This window comes from Laetiporus sulphureus, assembly GCF_001632365.1.
Source record: "Laetiporus sulphureus 93-53 unplaced genomic scaffold LAESUscaffold_61, whole genome shotgun sequence".
NCBI lineage: Eukaryota > Fungi > Basidiomycota > Agaricomycetes > Polyporales > Laetiporaceae > Laetiporus > Laetiporus sulphureus.
In genome coordinates this window covers 1-23,647 of record NW_024468570.1, presented here as the reverse complement: position 1 = coordinate 23,647, position 23,647 = coordinate 1, and the positions used below count along the sequence as shown (strand labels likewise).

General features: G+C 53.3%; 6 protein-coding genes across 6 annotated transcripts; 1 reads left to right on the top strand and 5 right to left on the bottom strand.

The window, feature by feature from the left end:
* Nucleotides 1-492: 492 nt before the first annotated feature.
* On the bottom strand, nt 493-2,883 carry LAESUDRAFT_745410 (DEAD-domain-containing protein). Its single transcript, XM_040911370.1, has 11 exons — nt 2,625-2,883; nt 2,517-2,573; nt 2,413-2,465; nt 2,283-2,356; nt 2,138-2,230; nt 1,981-2,083; nt 1,637-1,923; nt 1,303-1,546; nt 951-1,236; nt 704-849; nt 493-634 (listed from the first exon to the last, which is right to left on the bottom strand). The coding sequence occupies exons 1-11, from the start codon at nt 2,668-2,670 to the stop codon at nt 611-613; spliced, it is 1,413 nt and encodes a 470-aa protein (XP_040759110.1). The 5' UTR covers nt 2,671-2,883; the 3' UTR covers nt 493-610.
* On the top strand, nt 2,805-3,887 carry LAESUDRAFT_731208 (uncharacterized protein). Its single transcript, XM_040909995.1, has 3 exons — nt 2,805-2,952; nt 3,024-3,721; nt 3,775-3,887. The coding sequence occupies exons 2-3, from the start codon at nt 3,232-3,234 to the stop codon at nt 3,783-3,785; spliced, it is 501 nt and encodes a 166-aa protein (XP_040759109.1). The 5' UTR covers nt 2,805-2,952; nt 3,024-3,231; the 3' UTR covers nt 3,786-3,887.
* Nucleotides 3,832-17,245, bottom strand: LAESUDRAFT_815884 (fatty acid synthase). Its single transcript, XM_040914728.1, has 22 exons — nt 17,080-17,245; nt 15,644-16,967; nt 15,289-15,592; nt 13,828-15,232; nt 12,862-13,773; nt 11,973-12,811; nt 11,057-11,921; nt 10,902-10,997; nt 10,647-10,848; nt 8,967-10,595; nt 7,852-8,914; nt 7,090-7,796; nt 6,522-7,035; nt 6,387-6,467; nt 6,126-6,336; nt 5,963-6,069; nt 5,499-5,913; nt 5,258-5,445; nt 5,117-5,204; nt 4,684-5,065; nt 4,326-4,630; nt 3,832-4,268 (listed from the first exon to the last, which is right to left on the bottom strand). Exons 1-22 carry the CDS (start codon nt 17,137-17,139, stop codon nt 4,230-4,232), a joined length of 11,736 nt encoding a protein of 3,911 aa, XP_040759108.1. The 5' UTR covers nt 17,140-17,245; the 3' UTR covers nt 3,832-4,229.
* Nucleotides 17,246-17,421: 176 nt separating this feature from the next.
* Nucleotides 17,422-20,272, bottom strand: LAESUDRAFT_480122 (cytochrome P450). Its single transcript, XM_040902628.1, has 10 exons — nt 19,784-20,272; nt 19,525-19,734; nt 19,269-19,463; nt 19,146-19,213; nt 19,034-19,093; nt 18,891-18,971; nt 18,417-18,820; nt 18,161-18,362; nt 17,790-18,104; nt 17,422-17,739 (listed from the first exon to the last, which is right to left on the bottom strand). The coding sequence occupies exons 1-9, from the start codon at nt 19,961-19,963 to the stop codon at nt 17,792-17,794; spliced, it is 1,713 nt and encodes a 570-aa protein (XP_040759107.1). The 5' UTR covers nt 19,964-20,272; the 3' UTR covers nt 17,422-17,739; nt 17,790-17,791.
* A 932-nt stretch (nt 20,273-21,204) lies between these two features.
* Nucleotides 21,205-22,243, bottom strand: LAESUDRAFT_480068 (carbonic anhydrase). The gene is made up of 6 exons (XM_040902627.1): nt 22,021-22,243; nt 21,944-21,968; nt 21,826-21,891; nt 21,473-21,770; nt 21,355-21,418; nt 21,205-21,299 (listed from the first exon to the last, which is right to left on the bottom strand). Exons 1-5 carry the CDS (start codon nt 22,121-22,123, stop codon nt 21,401-21,403), a joined length of 510 nt encoding a protein of 169 aa, XP_040759106.1. The 5' UTR covers nt 22,124-22,243; the 3' UTR covers nt 21,205-21,299; nt 21,355-21,400.
* Nucleotides 22,244-22,754, bottom strand: LAESUDRAFT_480038 (uncharacterized protein). The gene has a single exon (XM_040902626.1). The coding sequence runs from the start codon at nt 22,655-22,657 to the stop codon at nt 22,364-22,366; it is 294 nt and encodes a 97-aa protein (XP_040759105.1). The 5' UTR covers nt 22,658-22,754; the 3' UTR covers nt 22,244-22,363.
* Nucleotides 22,755-23,647: the final 893 nt, after the last annotated feature.

Here is a 23,647-nt window from a genome sequence, read left to right as displayed (position 1 = left end):
CATGCACATTGGGGGAAACCAAATATTCGTAAAGCCGTCTTTCTCGTTGGTGTGAAGCACTGGGCTGGCCCGTGAGCAGGCCGCGACCGGTAGTCGGACTGCCACACGTAATGTGAGCTATTCAATGCAACGCCAATGCAACGCGGCGTCGTTATACAATCGACCCGCTCCACTCAGCGCAGACGGACATTCTATGGTTATACCTCAACTCGGTGTAGGACGCATTAACCGCTTTTGAGGTGATAATCATATCAAATCCTCCAACATGCGGAGCTTGCATTACCTTGACGGAAGACAAGCCAGAGCTGTGAGTCGTCAAAGGACAACCCAGCGAACAACGCGTGTCCTGAGATGCTTGGCGTCATATGCTGTCCTGCCATTCGATGGTGAACGGTCAGATTAGCGGACCACGTTCCAATCGAGGACGACATAATGCATTTCCGAACTATTAATGCGCTCTCATGCCCCGTTTGGAACGGAGATCGTCTTGAGCCAAGGATGAAATGAGGCGGAAATTCTTGTATTGTTACAACGTGGCAATTGCTGGAGTTATGAGGGACAGCGGAACACTACACAATACATACAGATAACATGATGAGGGACCAGCAGATTACTTCAGCGCTTTCTTCATTTGCTGCGAGAAACGGACCCAAGTCAGCAATAGGGTCCACGAGGATCTTATAAAGGGCGAATTTCAACGCACCTCCTCCATTGCATCCAAATCGTTCGTCTCTATCCGGATGATTTGCTTTCCGGTCGCCTTCTCGATCTGCTCCATTTGTGCCCAAGTCGTTTTGTCATGCACAAAGTTTATCGAGATCCCCTTCCTGCCGAATCGTCCAGTGCGCCCTGAGGGGTTAAAGCGTGTAAGATAATTTCGGCGAGCGATGAGAGAACGCAGACATGCGTTAAGGGAAGTCAAGACGCGTGTAAGAAAACTGAAGACATACCAATACGATGGATGTAGGTGTCTATATCCGGCCGCGCGTCCTGTCGATTCGACCAGTTGTCGCGCTCGCCCAAGAGGGGTAGGTCATAATTGACCACCATATTTACTTGCATGATGTCAATCCCGCGAGCGATGACATTGGTCGTAATGAGGACCTTCTCCTTGCCCTCGCGGAACCGGTCGATGATCGCGTCACGTTCTGCAGCATCCTTTGCGCCATGCAAAGAGGCCACCTTATGGCCCTCAGCAGTCATGCGCTGCGCAATACGATCGGCAGTATTCCGGCGCTGCATGTCGTAAATCGCGTGTGATGAACATGCTGTCGTTCGCTAGCTGTCAAGCTGGTTACTCACCTGGCAGAAGATGATACTCTGGCCAATCGTGAGCAAGCTGTAGAGAGACACGAGCACGTCATATTTATGTTCTTCATTACGGCAATCCATGTAGAATTGTCGGATGTTGTCCACAGAGAGCTCGTTCTCTTTCAGCTCAATCTTGTTCGCATTTGGTGCAACTTTGTTCGCAAAGTTTCGAACGTGATGGGGGAATGTTGCGGAAAAGAGGATAACCTGCGGACCTCCATGACGAGGCAATGCACTGCAAGGATACATCAGCATGATTTTATGTATGGATGACGAAGAATGTATGGATGACGAAGAATGTATGGATGACGAAGAATGGACGTACTTCTTCACCCGTAGAGTCTGCTCTGCGAGGCCGTCCTGATCCAACATGTTGTCTGCTTCATCAAGTACGAAGACCTTGATCTCCGATGTGTCGATGACTTTCCTCCGAATAAGATCGACTGTTGTACCGGGCGTACCCACGATAACATGCGCATTAATTCGAGTAGTGCTCCTGGGCAAGTTGTCCTTGATGGAATATTCCGTTTGTACAGGAGTGTACTTCCCCATCGTCACCACGACAGACATTATCTGGCGAGCCAGCTCTCTCGAGGGTGCTAAACAGAGTGCCTGTCGCAGATGAGCTCAATTGCAACCCCATCGAAATGAATCGGTTCATATTCTCACCTGCGTCTGGCTCTTAGAGAAGTCAACCCGACTCAGCATGGTCAGGACGAAGGCAGCCGTCTTTCCAGTCCCTGATTGAGACTGGCCAATGAAATTCTGCGGGCTGCATTGGAAAGCGTCAGTATGCCACCACAACGCTCCTGACTCTGCAACGTACGGGTTGGCCAATAGAAGAGGCAAAGCACGCTCCTGGATTTTTGAGGGCTTTGTAAAGCCCATATCATATATCCCTTTCAGGAGATCTTCATGGCTAGGAGTCGCTCGGTCAGACCATCGAATTCGCAAAATCGGCGAATACGCACAGTCCGAGCTCCTCAAAAGACTTTACACTGAACAATGGAGAGTTCGGATCGGCTTGCTGATCAGCTAAGGTAACCTGGGCGTTCCGTAGTCAGACCCAGTCGAAAGGAAAAGAACGACTCAAGACCATACCGATACTTCAAATGTTGACTTGATCAGGTCTGTTGTCAGGTCTGAGGTTGCATCTGAGACAATTAATAGGTCCGAAAGCTTGGAAAGAACCCTCAAACGCTTACGTGGCTCGGTTGGTTCTGAGGCAGGCTGTGGTTCCGTAGTTTCTGCGGGAGCTGAAGCTGCAAGCGACATGAGTAATCAGACTCAGGACAATTGACCGGAGGACTCACCTGCTGGTGGTGCAGAAGTGAAGAACCCATCTGCGTCTTTCTCCATTTCTACTAGCTGGCAGCGTGTGAGGCGGCAAGGAGATGGTGGTAATTAGGGATCAAGGTAGAATGAGCGTGAGCAACGCGCGTCAACGGAGATGAACACGATCTGGGTCTTCGATCGCGACTCAACTACGACCACGCTCGTGCTCGCCTCTCCTTTCGCAGCATCAGTCTCTGCACGTCGACGACCCTCTGTTTACGCAATTTTCTCTGCTCGGCTCGACACTTGGCACCGTCCTGAGCTGGATATATACTGTCTCGGTCATTCGCGCCTTGTTCGCGTCGGGTTAGTGCCACTCTGACTTACGCTCGGGAAGCCCACTGCATCTCACTGCTCATATCCGCCGTTATATACAGGCATGCTGCCTATCTCCGTGCTCGGACATTGCTTACGCTGGCGACGCCGCAACTGCTGATTTGTGCGTCTCGCTGCCGAGCCTGCACCCGTTTTCTCGCATCGGATATGACACCCGCCGCGACGTTGATTGACCGTGTGCGCTCCGGCGTATCAGCCGTCGAGCTCGTTCACACATCGCATGAGCGGTGGCCGCTGCCTCGGTCATCTATGGCTCTCCCTCTCCGGATATCGGTACTCGACGCGTCTTTCAATCCTCCGACCCTCGCTCATCTAGCCCTCGCCAATGCACCTTGCCCATACCCGATCGTCTCAGCCTCCGCTACAGCGCGAGATGTGCATGACTATGATGCGAAACTCCTGCTGTTGTCAGTGCGCAATGCCGACAAGCATCTGAAGCCCGGGGATGCGGGCTACATTCAGCGGCTTGAGATGATGACCTTGCTCGCCAAGGACATCATCCGGGCACGTATCCGGGATGATCATACGTCCGACCTCGACGCTCCTGCCGTCCCTCACGATAATGTGGCGGTCGCCATCATTGATGAGCCGACGTTCGTCGGCAAGTCCAGAGCTCTGCTTCAATATTTACGGCAGCGCGTGTCATTCCTCGTCCATAGCTCACCGGTGGCGCTACAGAGTCAGGGCATGCCCGACGCTATGCCGGACCATGTCACCCCGCAACTCACATTCCTCCTAGGTATGGACACGCTCGAGCGCCTTTTCGCTCCCCGGTACTATCCATCTGAACAGGCTATGCTTGATTCGCTTCACCGATTCTTCGCAACGGATGGAGATAATGCCAGAGTTGTTTGCGCACATCGTTCTTCGCCAAGTTCTCTTCACGAGGATGACGAAGGGAGCCGCCAGCTAACGATCAAGATTCAACAATATTTAGAAGATTTTCGTGTGACACTCATCGACATCGGCGGGAAGGAAGAGAAGATTAGTAGTACACAGGTTCGTCGACTTGTCAAAGCTGGGGACCCCAACTGGAGAAGTATGGTCACCGAGCATGTAGAAAAGTATATCGCAGAACGCAAACTCTACTCTTTTGCTTGAGCTGTCTTACAAACATTGTTCGCGAGGATATAATGAATCTATTGCGGTAGCGAACAATTACAATCGGGCGTGATGATATGAGAATACACGAGCGAGCAACAATCGATTTACGAGTAATGCGACAAAGAGCCCTGATGAAAAAGAGATCATGACGAGGAGGCTTGAGCAAAGGCGATGGCGACAGTCTGTGAAACGGAGGGCATCAGCCAACAATGCCCGTACTGCAGGCAGGATTGACATACCTCGGAGTGACTCAGCGATAGATGGACCTTGGAGATTGACTTAGCCTCGGCAGCCGACTTTGCATCACCGTGCAAGGTAACAGTCGGGACGCCCGAAGCATCAGGAAGAATCTCGATGTCCTTCATCGGAGCTGCGGCACCCTTTGACGATACTCCGAGCGACTTAAAGACCGCTTCCTTACCAACCCAGCGTGCCGCGAAGGATGCTTCGGGCGATGGCTGAGAACGGCAGTATGCGACCTCTGCGTCAGTGAAGTTGCGCGAGACGAACGTCGGGTTCGATGAAGGAACGGAAGAGATCAACTCTTTACAGATGGTCAACACGGCGATCAGTGCGGTAATTGCGAGAGAGACGCACCTTGATCGACACCGACACCTGCAGTGGCGTTCTTGCCAGCGAGGATCTCGGACATAGCCTTGACGTTGGCGCTGTCAAATACCGGCTGCGTCGCCTGCTGCGGCTTGAATGAATAACTGCCTGTCTTGGGATCGTAGCTCGCTCTTGCCAACGGGTTCAACAGCACTGGAGCCTCGAGATCCTTCGGGTACGGTGGCGTGTCCTTGATCCTGACGAGACAGTTGTTGATCATCATCTCGCTCATCGCTTTGTACGCTAGACGTGCTCGAACAATGTTCTTCTCCTTGTAAGCTTCATATTGTGATAAATCAAGGGCACCGAGCAGGTATCGGGGATGGACAATCAGACATGTACCGCCAACTTGACCAAAACCGAAAGACGACTGCGTACTAATGTCAGAGCTAAACGAGATGCAAGGACCTTCTCAGCTTACCATGACTCCGGCCCGAATGCCATCAGTGTGAACTGTCTTCGAAGGGAACATGAGGTAAGTGTAATCCTTGAAGTGCGAATCAATGTTACTGTGATGAGGTCGAGTTAGTCAGGAATGAGAACAATGAGCCAACAAACGTACTCAGCGTTGCGGTTTCCTGGCACAATCCCACTGTTGACACTTTGCAAAAGACCGGCGAGCTGCCATCCGGCGGACCCTCCCTTCGAATGACCGCAAAGGCTCTTCTGGGCCATGACGGGCACCGCGTTGCCATCCGTCCTGGAAATGTTTGCGAAGATGTCGTTCCAGACATGCGTCTCGTTGCCCTCCTGTATATTTCAAGCCATTAGAGCCATCACGTATCATGGTGAAGACCACTTACGTTCGCCTTAGTACCTGTACCGTGCAGAGAGAGCACGCCGATGTCGTCCGCAGTAAAACCCCAAACAGCAAGGGCGCGACGAAGGGGAGCGACTCGTGGATCGGAACCATGCAGCATACCGTACGTCGCCAATGCGTCCTTCTCTTGCCGAGCTGCTTCCTTCTCAATATCTGCAACCCTGCAGGCGAGATAGTGCTCGTCCATCGTCTCGCCTTGACTCTCGCGGAACTCGAGCTCGTCCTGTAGAAGCTGTCGTTCATTGTCCAACCACTGCGAGATCTGGTTGCGGCGGAACGTGAGCTGGCGTGATCGATACATGACATCCAGCACGGGCAGTTGCTGCTGACAGTGGACCTCTCGGCCAATGGTGAGGGCACCGCGTCCAGGAGCAGGAATAGACTTTCCGGCCTTGTCACTAAAAATACATGAAGATTTCATCCCTCGAGTAGAAGAAACTGACTTACGTAGAAGTCGACGTGAAGGCAACGATTCCTTGAATGGGACATCCCAGCTCGAGTGCTGTCTTCGCGCTCATGAGAACGTGCACACCGGTGCCTTGAGCTTCCATAAACTGTAAGAAGTACAGTCAACTCTTTTCTCTTTTCAAATGAAGAGTGCTCGACTCACCCCTCCACGCGTCGTCGTTGCTGGTCTCGACATTTCTGTCGGCTCTCGGCCCATGGCGAACTCCGTCTCTGAATTGCTAGTCGCCGTCATATTCGCGAACTCGTACGAGCCCTCCTCGCTGAAGTCATCATAGCCACCCGCAAGCATTACCTTCGCCTTTCCTGAGAGCAGCGTATCGCAGGCGATCTCGACCGACTGCAGTGCGGTTGCACTACGAGAGTACTTAGACCATATTTTGCTTCAAGACAGAACGTGACTTACCAAGCACCGACTGGAATCTTCACCGGGCCGGAGGAAGAGAGGAGCAGCAAGTTTACCCAACCGGCAGTTGTGTTAATGAACCTGCATGGCGCCTTATTACCGGTAACACGAGTGCCATGGAAAACCAACACTTACGTCTCCTGGAGGATGTCGCTCTGAACCTCTTTCTCATCTCGACGGTCCTTGAACATCTTCGAGAGCGATTCCATGCCACCCATACCACTGCCAATACTAGTGCCGACCTCTGAGGGGTGTACGTGCTCATAGAGCTCATAAGGATCTGTGATGCCGGACATATTCAAAGCATCCGCTGCAGCCACGAGCGTCCAGAGAGCGGTCCGGTCGGTCTGTGCGATGATATCTGAAGGGATGCCATAGCGTCCGGCGTGCCACCCAGTAGGGAGCTGACCAGCGACGAGACGATTGAACTTTATGGCCTTCGGAACGAACAGCCGGGCACCCTTCTTCAATTTGACATACCATTGGCCTCCATCTGCTGTAGCCCAGATGTCGCACTTATCGCCGTGCTCGTACTTGAACTTCTCGGCTTCTTCCTGACTAGCCTCGAATGACTCGAGATCGTGCGAGATCTCAATCTCCTGGTTGAACACCTTCTTCTTCGGATCGTATCCACGGAACAGCTCAGGTTCTATAACGAGATGTTAGCTCAGCTGGTAATGACGCCGAATCGCCAAACCCTCACCAATGAGGCGAACACCTGCATGGCTCAGTATCTCCTTTTCGTAGCGACTTCGTACGTCCTTGTCGTCCACAGGCTCACTACTCTTTGCATCCACCCAGCCAACGTATAGAGAACCGTCCTTGAGACGGCCGTCGAAGTGCTTGATATGGCCCATCATCCAGGCCATCTCGATGCAACCCTCGATCGTGAACTCGCCTCTGGCTTCCATCTCCCACCTGGTACGCGAGCTACCCCACGGCCCAACTTCTGCGAATCCGGTGATGACGATGACTTGCTCAAGGTCGAGCATGCCGCGGAGGTACGAGACATCCGACAGTGACTCGGCGGACTCCAATCGAGGGAACTCAAACTTGAAGTTGGCACGCGGAGTGACGTTGACCGTCTGGAGGACTCGTTCGGCCTCGACGCCATTGACCGTCTTAAAGTCCGCCGCGTTGTCCCTGGCAATCGTGCGACGAAGTTCACTCTTCTTGTTCAGATTCGTGCGAATGCGGGTGGTGATCTCAGCAAGGTCCGGAAGGCGATCCATGCCGCCGTTCAAGTCCGCCCAGATAGGCTCGACCTGCGTGATGCTGAACAAGAGTGGGTGCATCAAACCAAGCAGGTTGAACGCCATCTCCTTAGCAGAGAATGTGCGCACACCATAGCTCTCAACCTCATGAGCGACGACGTTCGTAGTGTCCATGAGCCCGGTGCCGCGCGTCCACCTGTACGTCATTGTCAGACAAATGAATCGGACGTTGGACTCATGTAAGGTCTTACCCAATGACTGCACCGGCCAAGCAGAGATACTCGCCCCAGCTTTCGGAGTTCCACCTGTTGAAGAGCGTCTCCAATCCGATCTTTGACTCTGAATATAGACCGTCGTTGCCGAACAAGCCGTGGTTGGGAGACAGCGGAAGGATGACCTGGGTTGGTCGAGTGAGGATGTGTCTGGAAGCCTTCTTGACCTTAACCGCCCCCAATAAACGCAGCAGGTTGACGAGCATGATGCGATGCGCCAGCTCGGACTTATCGTCGAGACCATCTATCTCTCGACCGTTCTCGGGGACGGCTGCGAAGGGGAGAATGTAGTCCAAATCCAGGCCAAGGGTGGAGTAGATATAGTCGATGAGAGCCTCAACGTCCTGCTTCGATCCCTGGTTGAACGGCACGACCGTCAAAGCCGACCCTTTGCTACCGAAACGCTGGAACACGCCCTGATAGTACTCAACCGTGGACCTGCTGTAGCGAGATGTAGTGATCACGACATGTGCCCCACCAGAGAGGAGGCCTTTGAGAACTTCGACCCCAATTGAGCCCTTCCCCACTCCAGTGAGGAGAGCATTCTTGTCCTTGAATGTTGTGCCAGATGTTGCAATCTCGTGAAGAATATCAAGGTACACGCCCGTCAGATTACTGCTGTACTCCCACGTCGTGCCGACTTTGCGCTTCAGGTGAAGGAGCGGAACCTTGTCGGCTGTGACTGGCGTGACTGCAGAAATCTGAGGCCGCAGGAACTGTGAGGATGAGCGACGTGTACGCTGAGCTCCCGGCCGAGCGCGGGATTCTGGACGCTTGCGAAGCGAGCGGACAACTCCTTCATAGAGAGCCTTAATACGGTTCTTCTGCTCCTCACTGATCTCTGGCTGAGACTTGACAACATTCCACAACTTGAGAACATCATCTTGAATCTTCTGGATATTTGTAGGAGCCGAAATTGTGTCGCCACTGGCCATCTCCTCGACATACGCCTCAAGTTTGCGAACGTTCTCTCGGACGACCTCTGAGTAGACGATGTCACCCTTAGCAGTAACTTCGGTGTGTGGAGCGGTTGGGAATGTCACTGAAGATGACTTGTTAGATCCTGCAGCAGCTACTGCTCACATAATACGCACCATCCTTGTATAGCGGCGGTTGTCCGACTACCTCCCGGCAGTTGTCGATGAGTTGCTGGCCGAACTGCTTCGCGAGTTTATATGTCTCGCCGCGATTGGGATCGCATTTGTCGATGTAGTATTGCATGTAGGTAACGAGTTCTGGATCGGCACGGTTCATGATGGCGATGCAGCGGGCGGTGATCTCGCGGTCGACGGTGGTCAGGCGGCCGAAGATAATGTCGTAGAACATAAGAAGGGCATCTTGACGGACCCAATTCCAGGACGAGTCGAAGTGCCGAGCCTTGAGAGCGTCGAATGCAGGCTGTATTCCGTCTAGGTACAAGTCGCCGTGCTCGCGGGTGATCGCATCCAGCCGTGCCTGGAGCGTCGCAACATTCGTCTTCTCGGCCTCATACTTGTGCTCGCCTGCGCGTGAGTCTCGTTTGAGGTACCGCATGTATAATTCGACCTGCTGCGAGGCAAGCCACTCCTGCTCTGCTTGGAACTTGAGGAACTCCTCGCTGTTGATCGTGGGGCCTCCACCTCCACCTCCGCCCCCACCTCCCGAGGCACTGGAGGACAGCGAGATGCCAGTGCGCTGGGCATAGACCGCAACTACCGAGTCGAGCCAAGCCTTGGCCTCCCCTTCGGATCCAAGTCGCTTCGGCGGCTCCATCGTCAATGCAAGTAGCAGCACACCATCCGCTCTCGACGGACCCAATCCCCACGACTTCGACAGATACGATTTGATGGCCGACAGGTTGAATCCACCAGGCATCTTACCACCAATGAGACGGCCGATCAGTCCGGACGTGTACTTGCCCAAAGAACCCGAGAAACCGACACCGAGCGCTGATCCAAGTTCCTCCAGGGGGAGTTCCTCTCCCTTCTCGGGCGCCGAGGAGAACTCCGTCTGCAGGTCTCCTAGAATCTCATTCTGCAGCGTCGATTTACCTCCAGAGAGGTCTTTCAATGATTTTGATAGCGGGATTTCTTCGACTCTCTTCTTCAACTTTTGAGCAATGATCGCCGTTAAGATATCCACCGCCTTCAGAGGAACGTCTTCTACAGCGGCGGCAGCAGCAGCAGCAGCAGGCGCTGGAGTAGAGGCGACGGGCGCGGCAGCCGAAACAGCCGAATGCACTGGGGCCACTTCTTCACTCTCGGCTGGAGCAGCCTCAGGCTCATCCTCGAACTGGTAGTATACTTCCTTGGTGTTTTTTGCGTGGCAGAGGATGGTGCGGACGTGACTGATGGAGTCATCCTGGGTTTCGTACTTGGCCTTCAGGGTCCTGGTCGCCATGCCGGTAAGTGTCGGAGAAGGGCCGATTTCGATGAACCGCTCAAAGTTGTAACGAGCGAAGAGAATGTCTTGAGTTTCGATCCAGCGCACTGGCGACGCAAATTGGTATGCAAGCAGCTCGACCAGCGTGATATATGCAAGCTTCTGGCGTTGTTCAGGTGCGCTCCAATTCTCCTGATCCCACTTGCGGAGAACCTTGTCGAGCCTCGCCGAGAGCGTGCGGTCGTAGATGAGTTGCACATAATCTTTGGAAACCTCGAATGGCTTAGCAATCAGGTTGGGAACGTACTTTCCGACGAGGGTGTCGGGATCTAGGTGCGCAGCGTTGATTTTCTTCGACAAATCTATACAGCAACATTAGTAATATGACGCTATTTTTGTAGTCGACAACTGACATGCACGGAAGGGCATGACACCGGCCCAGAGGTATCGAGAGTGGAACGGAACGTCGATACCAGGAAGAGGGATCGTGGCGAAGCCGCGCTCCAGCTTGATATAGCCCTCGGCCTGCTGCTGCTCCTTCGCTTTCGCGTAGCAGTTATCGATGATTTCGCGCAGCATCTCCTTGACCTGGTCTACCGTGAACTGCTCAGTAAGCTAGAAGACGTGCTTAGTAACGTAGATCTGTGTTCGAAAAATTGGATCGATACCTTCGGGATATCAATCTTTTGCAACTTGAGATAATTGAGGACGTTTGTAAGTGCCTGCAATGCAACGAGCTCGCCTGCGCAGACGTATTGTTGGCCCTGATATAGCGCATTAGCTTCTTTTCCAAGTTACAACGCACAATGCAGAAGCACCGTACCTCGACGTTGAAATTGACGATTTCAAGCAGACAGCCAGTGCGTTGAGCGATGTCATCAACGACCTCGCGAAGGGCTGCATCGTTGAACGTCTTCGAGATGCGACTTGGGTTGACGGCGCACATTGCATAATTCGACCTGTTTTGCGCATCACGCTCCACTGCACGTTGCATTGTGATACCACGGTAGAAGACGATGTCCACAAGAGAAGATATCGGAAGCACACCAGCGATCGACGCGAGAGCCGAGTACTCTCCGAGAGAGTGACCAGCGAATGGAGCACCGTTCTGTACGAGGCCCTTCGAGCGCATGTCTTCGAATGCAGCGCGCTCGGTCACCACTAGCGCGATCTGGGCGAATTGAGTAGCGTAGAGCAGACCTGCCGGATGACTGAAGGTATAGCGCTGAGTGCGGACATTGATGTCGCCGAAAAGAGGGAGCGTCTTCACATTGCCGTCCTTGTCCATCGTGTCGTACGTCATGTCCATGTAGCGTTTACGGATCGCCTGACCTTTGATACCACCGAAGTGGATCGTCTTCTCCTTCGGATTCTGCTTCACGATCTCGACGATTGAGAAGCCGTAGACTGCCGTGAGGTGCTCATCGGCAACTTCCCACACAGACCGAGCAGCAGGGGAATTATTGTACAGATCCATGCCCATCCCCGGCTCTTGTGAACCTTGGCCAGTGAACACATAGACGGTTGCGGGCTGCGCAACCTCGGCAGTACCCTCGAGCACCTTCTCACCTTTCGCGTTAGACGTCTCCACCTTCACTACCATATTACCGTCGCGCATTCCGATGTGCTTGATCTTCACGTTGAGCTCATCCTCCGGCAGCACCATCCCCACAAAGGTGACATCATAGCTGGAAAGCTGTCATTTATACCGTTATAGAGTAGATCTGGAGAGCACTTACGCAACGACACGATCCGGTCGACCTTGTGCGACGACAGTCTCAACGTAGCGTCTAGTTGCGGCGCTTGACCACATGCCGTGTGTGATGGTCCCAGGGAGTGCAGCGTAGTCTGCGAAATAAGGATTGATATGAATTGGGTTGAAGTCGCCAGAGACCTTCGAGTACGGCTCGTTCGTTGCAGGGGAATTGAAGAGGGTAGAACCGGAGCTTGTCATAGTGTAGCCGTCGTTGGCCAAGGGGCTCGGCAAACCTTGCGGTTGGCCATGGCGTTGCAAGTAGGCAAGGACGGGATTGCCTCGGCTATCGTCCTGCAAGAAGTCAACCGTACCAACCTTGACGAGACGTTTGATCTGATCGCGAACGAAGATATCGCCGGATACGGATACCGACTTGAAGCACGTCTTGTTACGGTAGGTGACCTCGGACTTCACGCGGAAGATCAGACCTGTTCCTGCCTGAAGAGGCTTAGACTCGTCGTCCCATTCAAACCATTCCTTCGACTGCAGGACTCCGACGTCCGCTTCCGTTGCAAGTTCGACCAGGTAATCGGGCTCCTCGAGGAGCTCGAAGGTAGCATCGTAATCATTGTACTTGCCGCGGTACAGGAATGCCGAGACAACCTCGATGACCGGCTGGTCGTTGCGCATGACGAACCCCTTGACCTTGACCGTCTTGCCAGCGTCGCTGTTGATGACAGAAACGATACGGGCCTCCGCTTTGCAGACGTCGCCAGCTTTGAGGGGGCTTGCGCCATCTACCATGCGGAAGCCGTTCGATAGATGGACCAGCTTAAGGATGTCGCCGTCGATGGATGCAGGGAAGATAGCTTTCATGATCGCCTGGGATGGTTGTCAGCTTCATTCAATCTTCAGACCAGCTATCTACACACCTGCCAGCCCGTTACGATGGCGAAATCCATAGGAGCTTGCACCTGCTCCGTGCGAGCTACCTTAAAGGCCTCCCCATCGTTGCCGATGACGGCGCAAAACCGCTCAACGGCCGATGCATCGATGGTGATCTCGGGACCAATGAAAGTCTCGCGCACGTCAATTTTTGGGAGTGCCTCGTTGTCGCCGAACCAAAGACGCCAGTAGAATTCCTTGATCCGTCTGTTGCGGTCCTCTGCGACTTCATGGATCGGCGCAAAACCCATAATCGGTTTGTACAAAAATTTGAGATGAAGGGGGATAGCGACTTCGCGGCGATCCTCAAAGAGCGTAACATTAATGAGTTGAGAAGCTGAGTCGAACCTCACTTCGACCACCTTGAACGAAGGTTTATGTATTCCATACGAGCGTGCAGCACCATAGATAGAGACTGACGAAGGCAATTCGCCGTCTACGTCGATAACGACGGTCTGACCACGACGAGGAGCAAAGAGGCGACGAATAGGGTTGTCGATGTATGATGTGCCCTGCACGATGGTCCTTGACGTCAGCAGTGCTCGGAGCCAATCATGACGAGGACCAGCGAGAGTTTCCAGCCAGGCGTCGACGTTGGGCAGCGAATTGCGAGCTGAGTAACGGATCTGTCCTTTCTCCGCGACACGCCCGACAGAAGCACTGACGACAGGAGGCTCGGGGCTGAGGTATCCGATGGTGGGCACCTTGCTTAAGTCGCCACCGTACAAGCGTTCGGCTAATCTCTCGACAAGCATGGAAGTGATGTTGTCAAGCATTTCCTTGACAGGCTCGTCCTTGATGGTAGAGTGCTTGGCAGCCACCGGCCCTTGAAGAATACAGACACGCTGCGGATCCTGGTCAAAGACGGCCTCAATATCTTCTGCGGCCCAGAGAGAGTCCTATCAGACCAGTTAGCTTGCTGAGAAGAATACATTTAGCTAATCATCACAAACCTTCTTGAACCACACCTCAAAGTTGGCGTCGAGGATCGGGATGAACGGCACGGGCTTCTGTCCCGGACGCTGAGTGATAGCTAGGAAGAAAGCTTTATCCTCGGAGGCCAGCAACTGCTCTGACGCAAGAGGATATCTTTTGAAGAACGAGTCCACAAACTCCTGCGGCTTGTCGAGAGACGTGTATGATTGAAGAAGGGACGCCTTGGCACCACCACCATTCACGCCTGCGAAGCGCTCCTCAACGCGACGGAGCCAGTCGCCAGTGAGGTTCCTCAACGAAAGATCGACCCAGCGCTCCTCGTGCGCGACGTACATAAGGCGGATCATACGTAACACGACCTCCTCGTAGGTCATGTCCGCGATGTCCTCGACGACACTCCCATCTTTCTTCCAGCCGAACCACGGCTTGGCGAAATCCCTGTTCAACTTCTTAATCACCTCTGCTCGACGCTCCTGCAGCCACGCAGCTCGCTTCTCCTTCGGCAGCTTGAATACGGTGTCGTCGAACTCTTTCCAGAGCTTGACGGCCCTCGTCGCGACCTTATGTATAGGCTCGCCAAGCTCGGACTTCACAGTCAGTATACCACCGGTTTCCTTCGCATACGTACCTTCCCATTGCGAATCATCCACTCCTTTCGCCGCGACAATCAAGTCCTTCACCGACGAGCTAGTGTGCGCTTCTTTCGCAACCATCACGCGGCTGGCGAACAGGAAACCATCGAAAGGCATTGGCTGCATGCCATACCTCTCGACGGACCAGTCACCCGTAAGATATGGCCATACATCATCGGCACCACCGAAACCGGAACCCGCAACCAATGAGATGTTGCTGTGTTGGCGAATTGCGCTGTAGGTCGCGAGAATTGGCTGATGGAAGTCTTCACACGAATGGTGGCCACCCGCACGACCGCCGGTCCACTGAAGGATAATGGGGAAGTCGGGGTTGGCCGCCGCAATATTGACGACCTGGCGGATACCATCAACAGAGCCAGGCTTGAACGAGACGTGGCGGATGCCCGCGCTCTTGAGACCATCAATGATCTCAGCAGCCTTCTCCGTGCTGGGAATACCCGCCGCAACGCAGAAACCTTCGATTGGAACACCTTCCCGGCGCATCTCTTGCCAGAGCGGGAGTTGGAAGCCGAACTGACGCGGGTTGATGTAGAGAGAGTTCAGAGTCAATCCGACGCCAGGGGGAATTTTGTTCTGAATCTCCGCAACCTTTGCACGCAAAGCGGCAGGGCTGTAGTGGCCACCGCCTGCCAATTCGACATGATAGCCAGCGGAGAGGACAGCACTGACGAAGCCTGCTTTGACTGTTGTCGGCGTCATGCCAGCGACCATGATGGGAGGCTTGCCGAGAAGACGGGAGAAGGGGGTGTCGATGTGGACAGTGCCGTCACTAGTAATGGCTTGATTCAGATATTGTTTTGAAAATAAGGACCTAACTATACATACCTCGTCTTGACGAGACGGGGCATGAACTTCCTGCTCCACCATACCTCGTGACGGATCTCCTGAGCGTCGAACAGCTCCGCGGTGCCCTTAGCCTTGTCGCCCACGACGATCACGCGTACACCGCGACCATTTAGGTTGCGCGCCGTGAGAGGACCAATGCCGCTGAGGCCACCGGGACCGAAGTCGATAGCGTGAGTAGCAGTCTCCGGGAAATTCGTAGCATCCGCCCAGTGAAGCGGGAGAGTAAAGATCTGGTCGCAAAGCGAGCGCGTCAAAGACGTCGTTAGACCGCGAAGGTCGGAACCTGCAGATAGCTTCAGCATCTGCGCTGTTTATCGAGAAGCAAGAAATTCACCAGTTTCTGTATGATACACTGCCATTCCCAATTCCTCCGTTGTCCACAACTCCTCCCCTCCAAGATCCTCCTCGCACATCTTCTCCGTCACGCCCTTCAGATATTCACTGTGATATGGTACGCCAACGATTAAGAAGCGCACAGAGAAGACGGGCTTGCGTTGCGAGAAGGGAGTCTTGCTCTGGTCGAGACCGCTCGGTGCACGGACCTTCCTCAAGCTCGTCACCAGGCCGTACAACGCGCGTGCGGGACCCGTGACGACGAACGCCTTCGGACCATTGTGAAGCGAAACCTGTAATTGGGAGTTGGCGGGCAAATGGTCGTTTGTCTTCTTGATGTGGGACTCAAGATCTTTAAGCGTGAGACCAGTCACGGACAGCATCGGGCTCGGAGCGCCTTCGCCACCTTCGATCGCATCCTGGACAATGCTTGGCTCAAGTGCGAGTACGGGGAACGCTTGCTGGCCACGTAGGCCACAGAAGAAGAGCCAGCGCAACGCCTTCTGCACGTTCGCGAAGAACGACTCGAACGTTGTCGACGCAGCGATCACTACCGCAGATATCAAACCTTGCGAGTGGCCTGTAGCTCCATGTAGATGGGCGCGCATTTCCTCGGGCGACAGCCTTGCGACCCGACAGACAATAAGATACTGCGTGAGCTGGGTGAGGCCGATGAGAGGTAATGAAGCCGGGATAGACGCGAGGTATGTAGTAGGAGGACGAGCAGTCGCGCCAGTCAACCATGACAGTACATCAAGCCCGTGAGTGTAGTATGTCGTGGACTCCAGTTCCGCTGTTAGAGGGAGGAGCACATCGCGCGTCATCTCGGAGATGAAAGACGCAACGAATGGTTTGTACGTGTCGTAAAGATTCTGCAACTCGTCGAAATAGACTTCATTTGTGCCCTGTCCACCGAAAATTGCGTAGACCGATGCGGCGTCAGATGTAAACAGCTTGGGAACGGGTGGGCGAGGGATATCGGAGACGTTGTGCACTTCCAAGGCTGCAACAGCCTGGTAATAGTTGGAGAGGACAGTCCTGCGTACTTCTGTATCAAATGCGGCCGCGATGACGTGTACGTCCTGTTCTGATAGGTATGAGGAAGTGAAGTGTTTGAGTGATCTAAGCAGCACGGTGGTGCGGGACGCATCCGCGTCTATGCTTTTGGCGGTGAAGCCAAGAAAGCGAGAGAATAGCTCTATAGCTGCTTGTCTCTCATCCTCTAGCTGGATGGGGGTATCTGTAATGTTGATATTGGCGAACTCGTCGCGGAGGACCTCGGCTGCGGTCCACTCGTTACATTCCGTCGAGACGGGGATAGCGATCTATGCGCATACAGTCTGTCAGCGTTATGCATCATAACACGACAAGCAAGCGCGACAAGCTGCTGTCGTTGCACAGGAATGCTATTTCGACGGCATACGAAGGAGTACTCACTCTAGTAGGGCCCGACTGAACGATGATGGAGCGCACCGCGCTCGCGTTTGTAGGAGACATCGTCAAAAGTGTCCTCAACGGTGAAGACAGTGACGACGTCGTTGTCAGAGACGGGTAGAGACGCGTAACCAGCTCCAGAACTTTTTATAAGTTTGTTGGTCCCCACTCCCCAAAGAGTCTCCGGGCGCTTACCTCTTCCCCGCTGCCATAAATTTCTCAGAAAGGAAGTTGTGTGTTTAGCGCCCGTTAACTTGGGGCGTTCAGTCAATCCGTAGCCTCAGATTATTCATTACCCCGAAAAGGCCGGCACAACCGACATCATCCCAAGAGTTCAAGTGACATGAGAGAGTTACGCGCGATATGTATGTCTCGAGACGCGGACATTCAAGTACTCGACGGCAACTGTACGGCGCTTAATCCACGAAATACGCGACTCAGACACGAGTTAGCACGAACCGCGCGTGGAAGAGCCGTTTATTTCTTACGAGGCGATCGTATGAACTGAAAGGTCAGCTCGTAAATCTGAAGATCTCGCACGGCAATCTAAGCATGCCGCCAGCAGCTACAAGGGCAACCTCTACCAATGCAATGCCCACTGCCGCCTTCCCGAATATGACCCCATGAGCATCGCAGCCGATATAAGTCATCCTGATTATTCATCTGCACGAGCAGTGAGTTGCCGTAGTTGTGAAAATCAGGTGCAAATATACCATTACCGCAGATCAACTGCAAGGCCCAGTGCTTGCCACTCGATTTGCGCGTCCTCGTAGGCTTTGCGTATGACCTCTGCGTGTTTGTCGGATCTCGCAGTGAATGCAACAGGAAAGACGTGCGGCCCGCTGAAGGTGCCATCAGTCCACGTTGCGTCTTCATCCGCTACATCCGGAATCATGAGCTGGCCTGTCTTGAGATCAAGCGGCGCATTAAAGTTGAAACCCCAAAGAAGACGAGACAGAACGATGAACAACGACTGTTCTGCGATGTGGGATCCTTGACAATATCGCCGACCCCACCCGAAGATATAACTGTCCGTACGTGGATCATAAGCCGTATGACAAGAATCACCGACTGATCACTTAACTGATCGCGATCCTGGAATCCTGGCCCGCTGCCCCATTGGGTGAGCTTACCGTCGGCATAGAACCGGTCAGGATCAAATGCAGTGGGGTTGACGTATCGCTTGGGATCCATGTGCATTGCCCACACATTACCAATAACTACGGAACCCTTCGGGATGAAATAACCACGGTAGAAATCATCTTCGAGACTCGCATGAGGTAAGCCTGTCAGGTACTCTCAGTTCATGCTTGGCATACAGCCTTTTAAATACTGCTTACCCATCGGTGTCGTTGGTCTGCGTCTGAGGGTCTCCTTGATGCACGCAACGACATATGGCAACCGTTCCATATCCTCGAATCCCGGTAGACGGTTCGCTCCTATAACTTTGTCCAACTCTTCCTGAGCCTGGCGAATGCAACGGGGATGGCTGAGCATGAACAGAATGAACGATTGTATGGTCACTGCAGTGCTATCGGAGCCCGCCTCCAGGACTCCGCCAGCAGTGTAGGCGAGGAACTTGTCGCGCATCCATCCGTCATCGGTGATGCCCTTTCCTGGGGCATCCTCTGCGCCAGCGCCGGCACGTTTCTGCAAATAATCGCTCACAAAGGATTCGCGGGACGTTCCTTTCTGCATCGCGGCTCGACAATCGTCAACCATGCTTCTCCAAAAGCTAAATTCCCTGGATACCAGTCACGGGCGACCTTCAGTCATCATTCGCTTTTTATTTCGATTTGATGCTGTGTACGAACCAGTCATGCATGTTGCGAGCTTCCGTTCTCCACGGAGCAAGGAAATTAGGAAGGCGACGGAGAATAGGGAACGTATCCGCTCTGAAACGAAATCTGGATCGGTACGACAGTTGGATGCACGTTCTGTCTGTTGCAATACGTACAGGTATCGACCCGCCTGTGCAACATGCAGAAGGTTCGCCAGAATATCATAGAGCTTGTGCCTGGCCAACAAGTAAGACGACTGAACGCTACATAGCACAAAGTAGTTCTTACAGCTCCGGATTGTCGTGCAGCTTGTGAACTCGTGCGCCGTACATCAGATTCAGGATAATGCTGGTGGTCTTATTTTAGACGTGAGCAGATAGGCCAGTGATTCTTCATAAGGACAGCACACACGTATCGGCGGATTATTGCGAACCAGTGACCATCGGGAATCTCGCCATGTGGACCTTCCGCTTGAAACTGAGAGACATGACGGTTATTGTGGCATAAGAAGTCATATAGTAGGACCCGGGCCTCCAACTCCTGAATGACACGGAGAGCTTTCGATGGACCAGGACCCAATGAATTCTGCAACGCCCTTCTGGCTGCCTGTGCAGATTGAATTGTTCGGTTCGAGCACGTGATGAAAGTAGAAGAACAACAACATCACCTTCCACTCGGCGCCGTACGGGAGGAAAGCCATCGCCTGACCGTCACTCACGATGTCATGCGCAACATGAGGAGGTATTCGGCTGGAGAAATTCTGGCTGCGATTGATGAATAGCTCATCAGCAGCCTCGGCGCTGTTCAGCACTACGACCGGTAGAGGGCCAATCCGGAAGTAGTAAATGTCTCCATACTGGAGGGCCCATTCACGAAGCTAAGTTTGTAAGCGCAAGCGACTCATGCAATTGAGTGTTGCACGTTACCTTGCGGTATTGCTTAGCTACCGGGAGCTGGAACATGTTTCCGAAGAATGGAATACCCTTCGGCCCCGGGGGGAGCTTCTGCCTGGCTGGCCGACGATGATAGTTGAAATAAACAGTCGCCACTGTCGAGACTAGGATGCAGGTCAGGAAGAAAAAGTCCCAGTGGTCCATAGCCGCCATGATCACAGTTCTCTCTGCAGGCTTCAGATATGCATGGGCTCCACCGACCAAGGGGTGTGCTTTTATCAGTGGTCCCAGAACGCGCGTTATCTCATCTCTGGTCAGAACCACCAATCAGGTCCCAGATAAAGAACAACGGAGGGCAGGTGTGAGAAGAAATAGCTTGGAGCGATATCAGCAGAATGCACAGCACATCACGGGGGTCCTGAAGCGCTTGATAGTTTCTGACGTGGTCCTCGAAAAGCGCTTCTGTTGAGTAAGGTTGAACGCCTGAGGCTAAAGTAGAGATATTTTCAATTGACGAAGTTGCTCTATCACGAGGTGAAGCTCATGATCCGTCAATGACAGTAATCGTGCCGTAACCGCATCGAGCTTCCAGGGACATGGTCCCAATATATTCTGCAAGGCATTTCTGACGAACTATGGATTCCTGACCAATAAGATTAATACAGATCCTTGGACAAAATATGAACACGATCACCTTTCACTCAGCCACATACGGCATGAGCCCGTTACCTGACATGCCTCACGATGCCTTGCGGAATTTGAAGAGGGACTCGAAGACATTAACTTCCGCTGCAAATGACGAATGTCCCATTAGTAGTCCCATCGCTGTTCGGCGCCGCTACATGATGGGGACCGACCACCTAGTAATAGAGTTTCCGTATTGCCCGGGAGAGCCATTTCAAGAAGCTGAATTATGAGCTAGGAAACTTGAAATAGAGAACAGGATGTCACCTTGCGCGATTGCTTAGCCAGCGGAAGATAGAACACATTTCCTAAGAACGGAACACCCTTCGGGGCCCAGTGACTATGGTTGGGTACACCACTGCTGTCATGGAATATGACATACATGATGAAGGCAGGCCCCAGTAACCCAAAGACGCCACTATCGACTTAGTGTCCGGCCGAGCGCAAAGGAGGGGGGATTCAGTCATGCTCACGGGACTGGCGCGCTTGTTATTCCATCCCCGTTCAGAATCGCGATCAGGTTTGACACCAAGATCGAAAATGACATTTCGGTTAGGTGTCAGACGCAGGACATACGGGCAAGGGTGAGAGCATGCCGTGCGCCACAGCAGCTTTGCACTACCCAATGAAGCTTCTTTGTATGATTCGCGCAAAGCACTTGCGCAGTCGCAGCGTGATAAGAACAACCATTCAAATGAAATGCAGCACTATACATGGTCGCTTGGGGTGAGCCTTAGGACGTTGGCGGGAACTTGGGAAGAGATCGTTGGGTCAGTTGAAGGTCTGTATTGACCGAGCACCTCATTGTGCACATGTGATGAGCTAGACCGGTCGGTAGTATCAATCCAATTTTACCTAGGGCCAACTGATGTCAATTAGAGAGATCGTTAAGATCAGTTACGATCAGCAATGCAACATACCATAGGATGCAATCTGCATTTTGGCGGCGCTACATGCCACCGTAATTCAGACGATCTGACGAATCTGCTCGACCACATGGGTTATGCATTCAATACCAGCGTCAGTCACAGGACGTACCGTGCCCGTCTCCACTTCATAAACCCACCCAGAGACCTTGGTCTCCGGAAGCACAAGCGAGTTCTCCCTCAGGAACTGCACATCATCCCTAACGCTCTGCTCCAAATCAGTAAACTCTAGGAAGTCAATGTCGTCGACGGCGCTCAGCGCAGAATTTGCGGGGTCGGACTCTTTGATGAGGGACCGGAGTTCCGGTGACGAGAACGTCCGCATACCACACCCCGTGTGGTGAAACACTGCAATCTCCCGCGTGCCGAGCAGACGTTGCGAGATGATAATGCTGCGCAGCGCGTCTTTGCTGAGAGCGACCGTTGTCAGTGGTACAACAAATACGTTGCGCTTGTTTGACGTACGCGATACCACCGGCGTTGCGAATGATATGAGCTTCGCCTTCCCTGATACCTAGCTGCGCGAAGACGCTAAACGAACATCAGTCACCAGGAGTACTGACAAGCAGGCTTCCAGACACACTTTACACGCGCATCCATGCACGTCACTATTGTCGTTGTGAGAACGAGCTATCGAGCAGAGGAGCGTACGTTTCTCACCGATGGCCAGCTTTTTCGTGGGGCGGATGGCCAGAGAGCCCTTATCGCCGAAGGTTGCAGCATACTGCCCGTTCGGCTCGAGGAAATCACGGTATGCCGACATTGGTCGCGACGACGCGATAGCACGGTTGCTGTCAACTGTCAAGGTGATGCGATGGCCATCCGCGAGCGCGGGGTCATCCTAAAACAAGCCATTGAGCATCGTGCGGATGAACTTCAGGTGGAAAACACTGTGGAGCGATATGACGAGTAATCGCGCTATAGAGGCGAGGATTGACGACTGTTCACAGGCAATCCCCGATGAATGGACTATTGGCATCGTTTCGTTCCAAGGACAGGACGATCAGAAAATCGTCAATACATTCGTTCGCGAACCACGCGCCAGCAACGAACATTCCCCGAGGAGCGCCCGAGAGTTTAAAAGCATGTGCAACGTTCCCATGCTGTGGGCCGACCGCGCAACGACAACGACAACGACACTCGACGCAGTACATTCCTTAGAGAGAGAAACCAACTTTAGAATCCGGCAACCTCGTGGAGCAGAATCGCACGGTGAGTGGCGCTTCGCGGACAACAACGACCTTGGGTGCGTGGTATAGCAACGACGAGGCGCTCTTGAGATGGTTGAACCCGCCATTGTACAGTCTACGTAGCAGGATTTGCATAGCCTCTCCAGCTTGTCGGCAGAAATGGTGGGTGTCGCGTACGGTGCCCTGGCGTAGGGATGTAGTCCAAAAAAAGAGCGGTAAGCGCCAGTTTGGCCTGAACGCTCGACAACCGAGTCATTGGAGTCGTTTGAGTCATTTGTGAACGTAAAGTTTACGTTAAAACGATGCCAGGTGATATAGTGATGGTAGTAGGAGTAGGGTTTGATTGCACGGAAGTCGAATACATAGGATGGCGGGGAGTCAGATGCGACACTGATACTATGTTAGTACTACTAGGTACCGTACAAGTTCCTTCCATGCGGCGGGCGATACACGATATGCGAACTATACTAGGCTGTTTGCAATAATCTAAGCAAGGTCCAATATAGCAGGGGTTCAGTGCCTTGAAATGACCAGATAAAAAAGCATCAGCCAGACACCCCACAGCGAAGCAGGAAGCTGCCATTCCGCAAGGTACAGAGTCAGGCACTCTCAGAAACAATATCTCCAGAGAAGCACATCACCTTACTATGATCCTCGCCCCACATACGGACCCCACAGTAATCTATGCCCCCGATCCGCAAAGCCGACCTCATCCGTACGCCACCCCTTGCTCTCCAACGCCTTCTTAAATCCATCATAGTTCCTGTTTGTCCACGCCAACGACTGCTCCAGTGCCTCCCGCAAAACAGCCACATCCGACTGCCACACCGACTCATCCCCACACCTCGCCTGCGCTAACAGCCTCCGCAAGCGTGCAGCATGCAGGATAGAGCGGATCGTATCGTCCGACGCCGCATCCGGGTGGTAGAACACCGCGATCGACCGATCTCTGGAAGACAGCGAGGGATACAAAAGGTATTTCTCGTGCTGTAGATATGAGTCGTCAGATAAGCCGCGGTGCACCAGCAAGGGATCAACAGAACACAGACCTGCAAGACTCCCGTGCATATCTCCCACCGCACGGGCTCCCGCTCCGC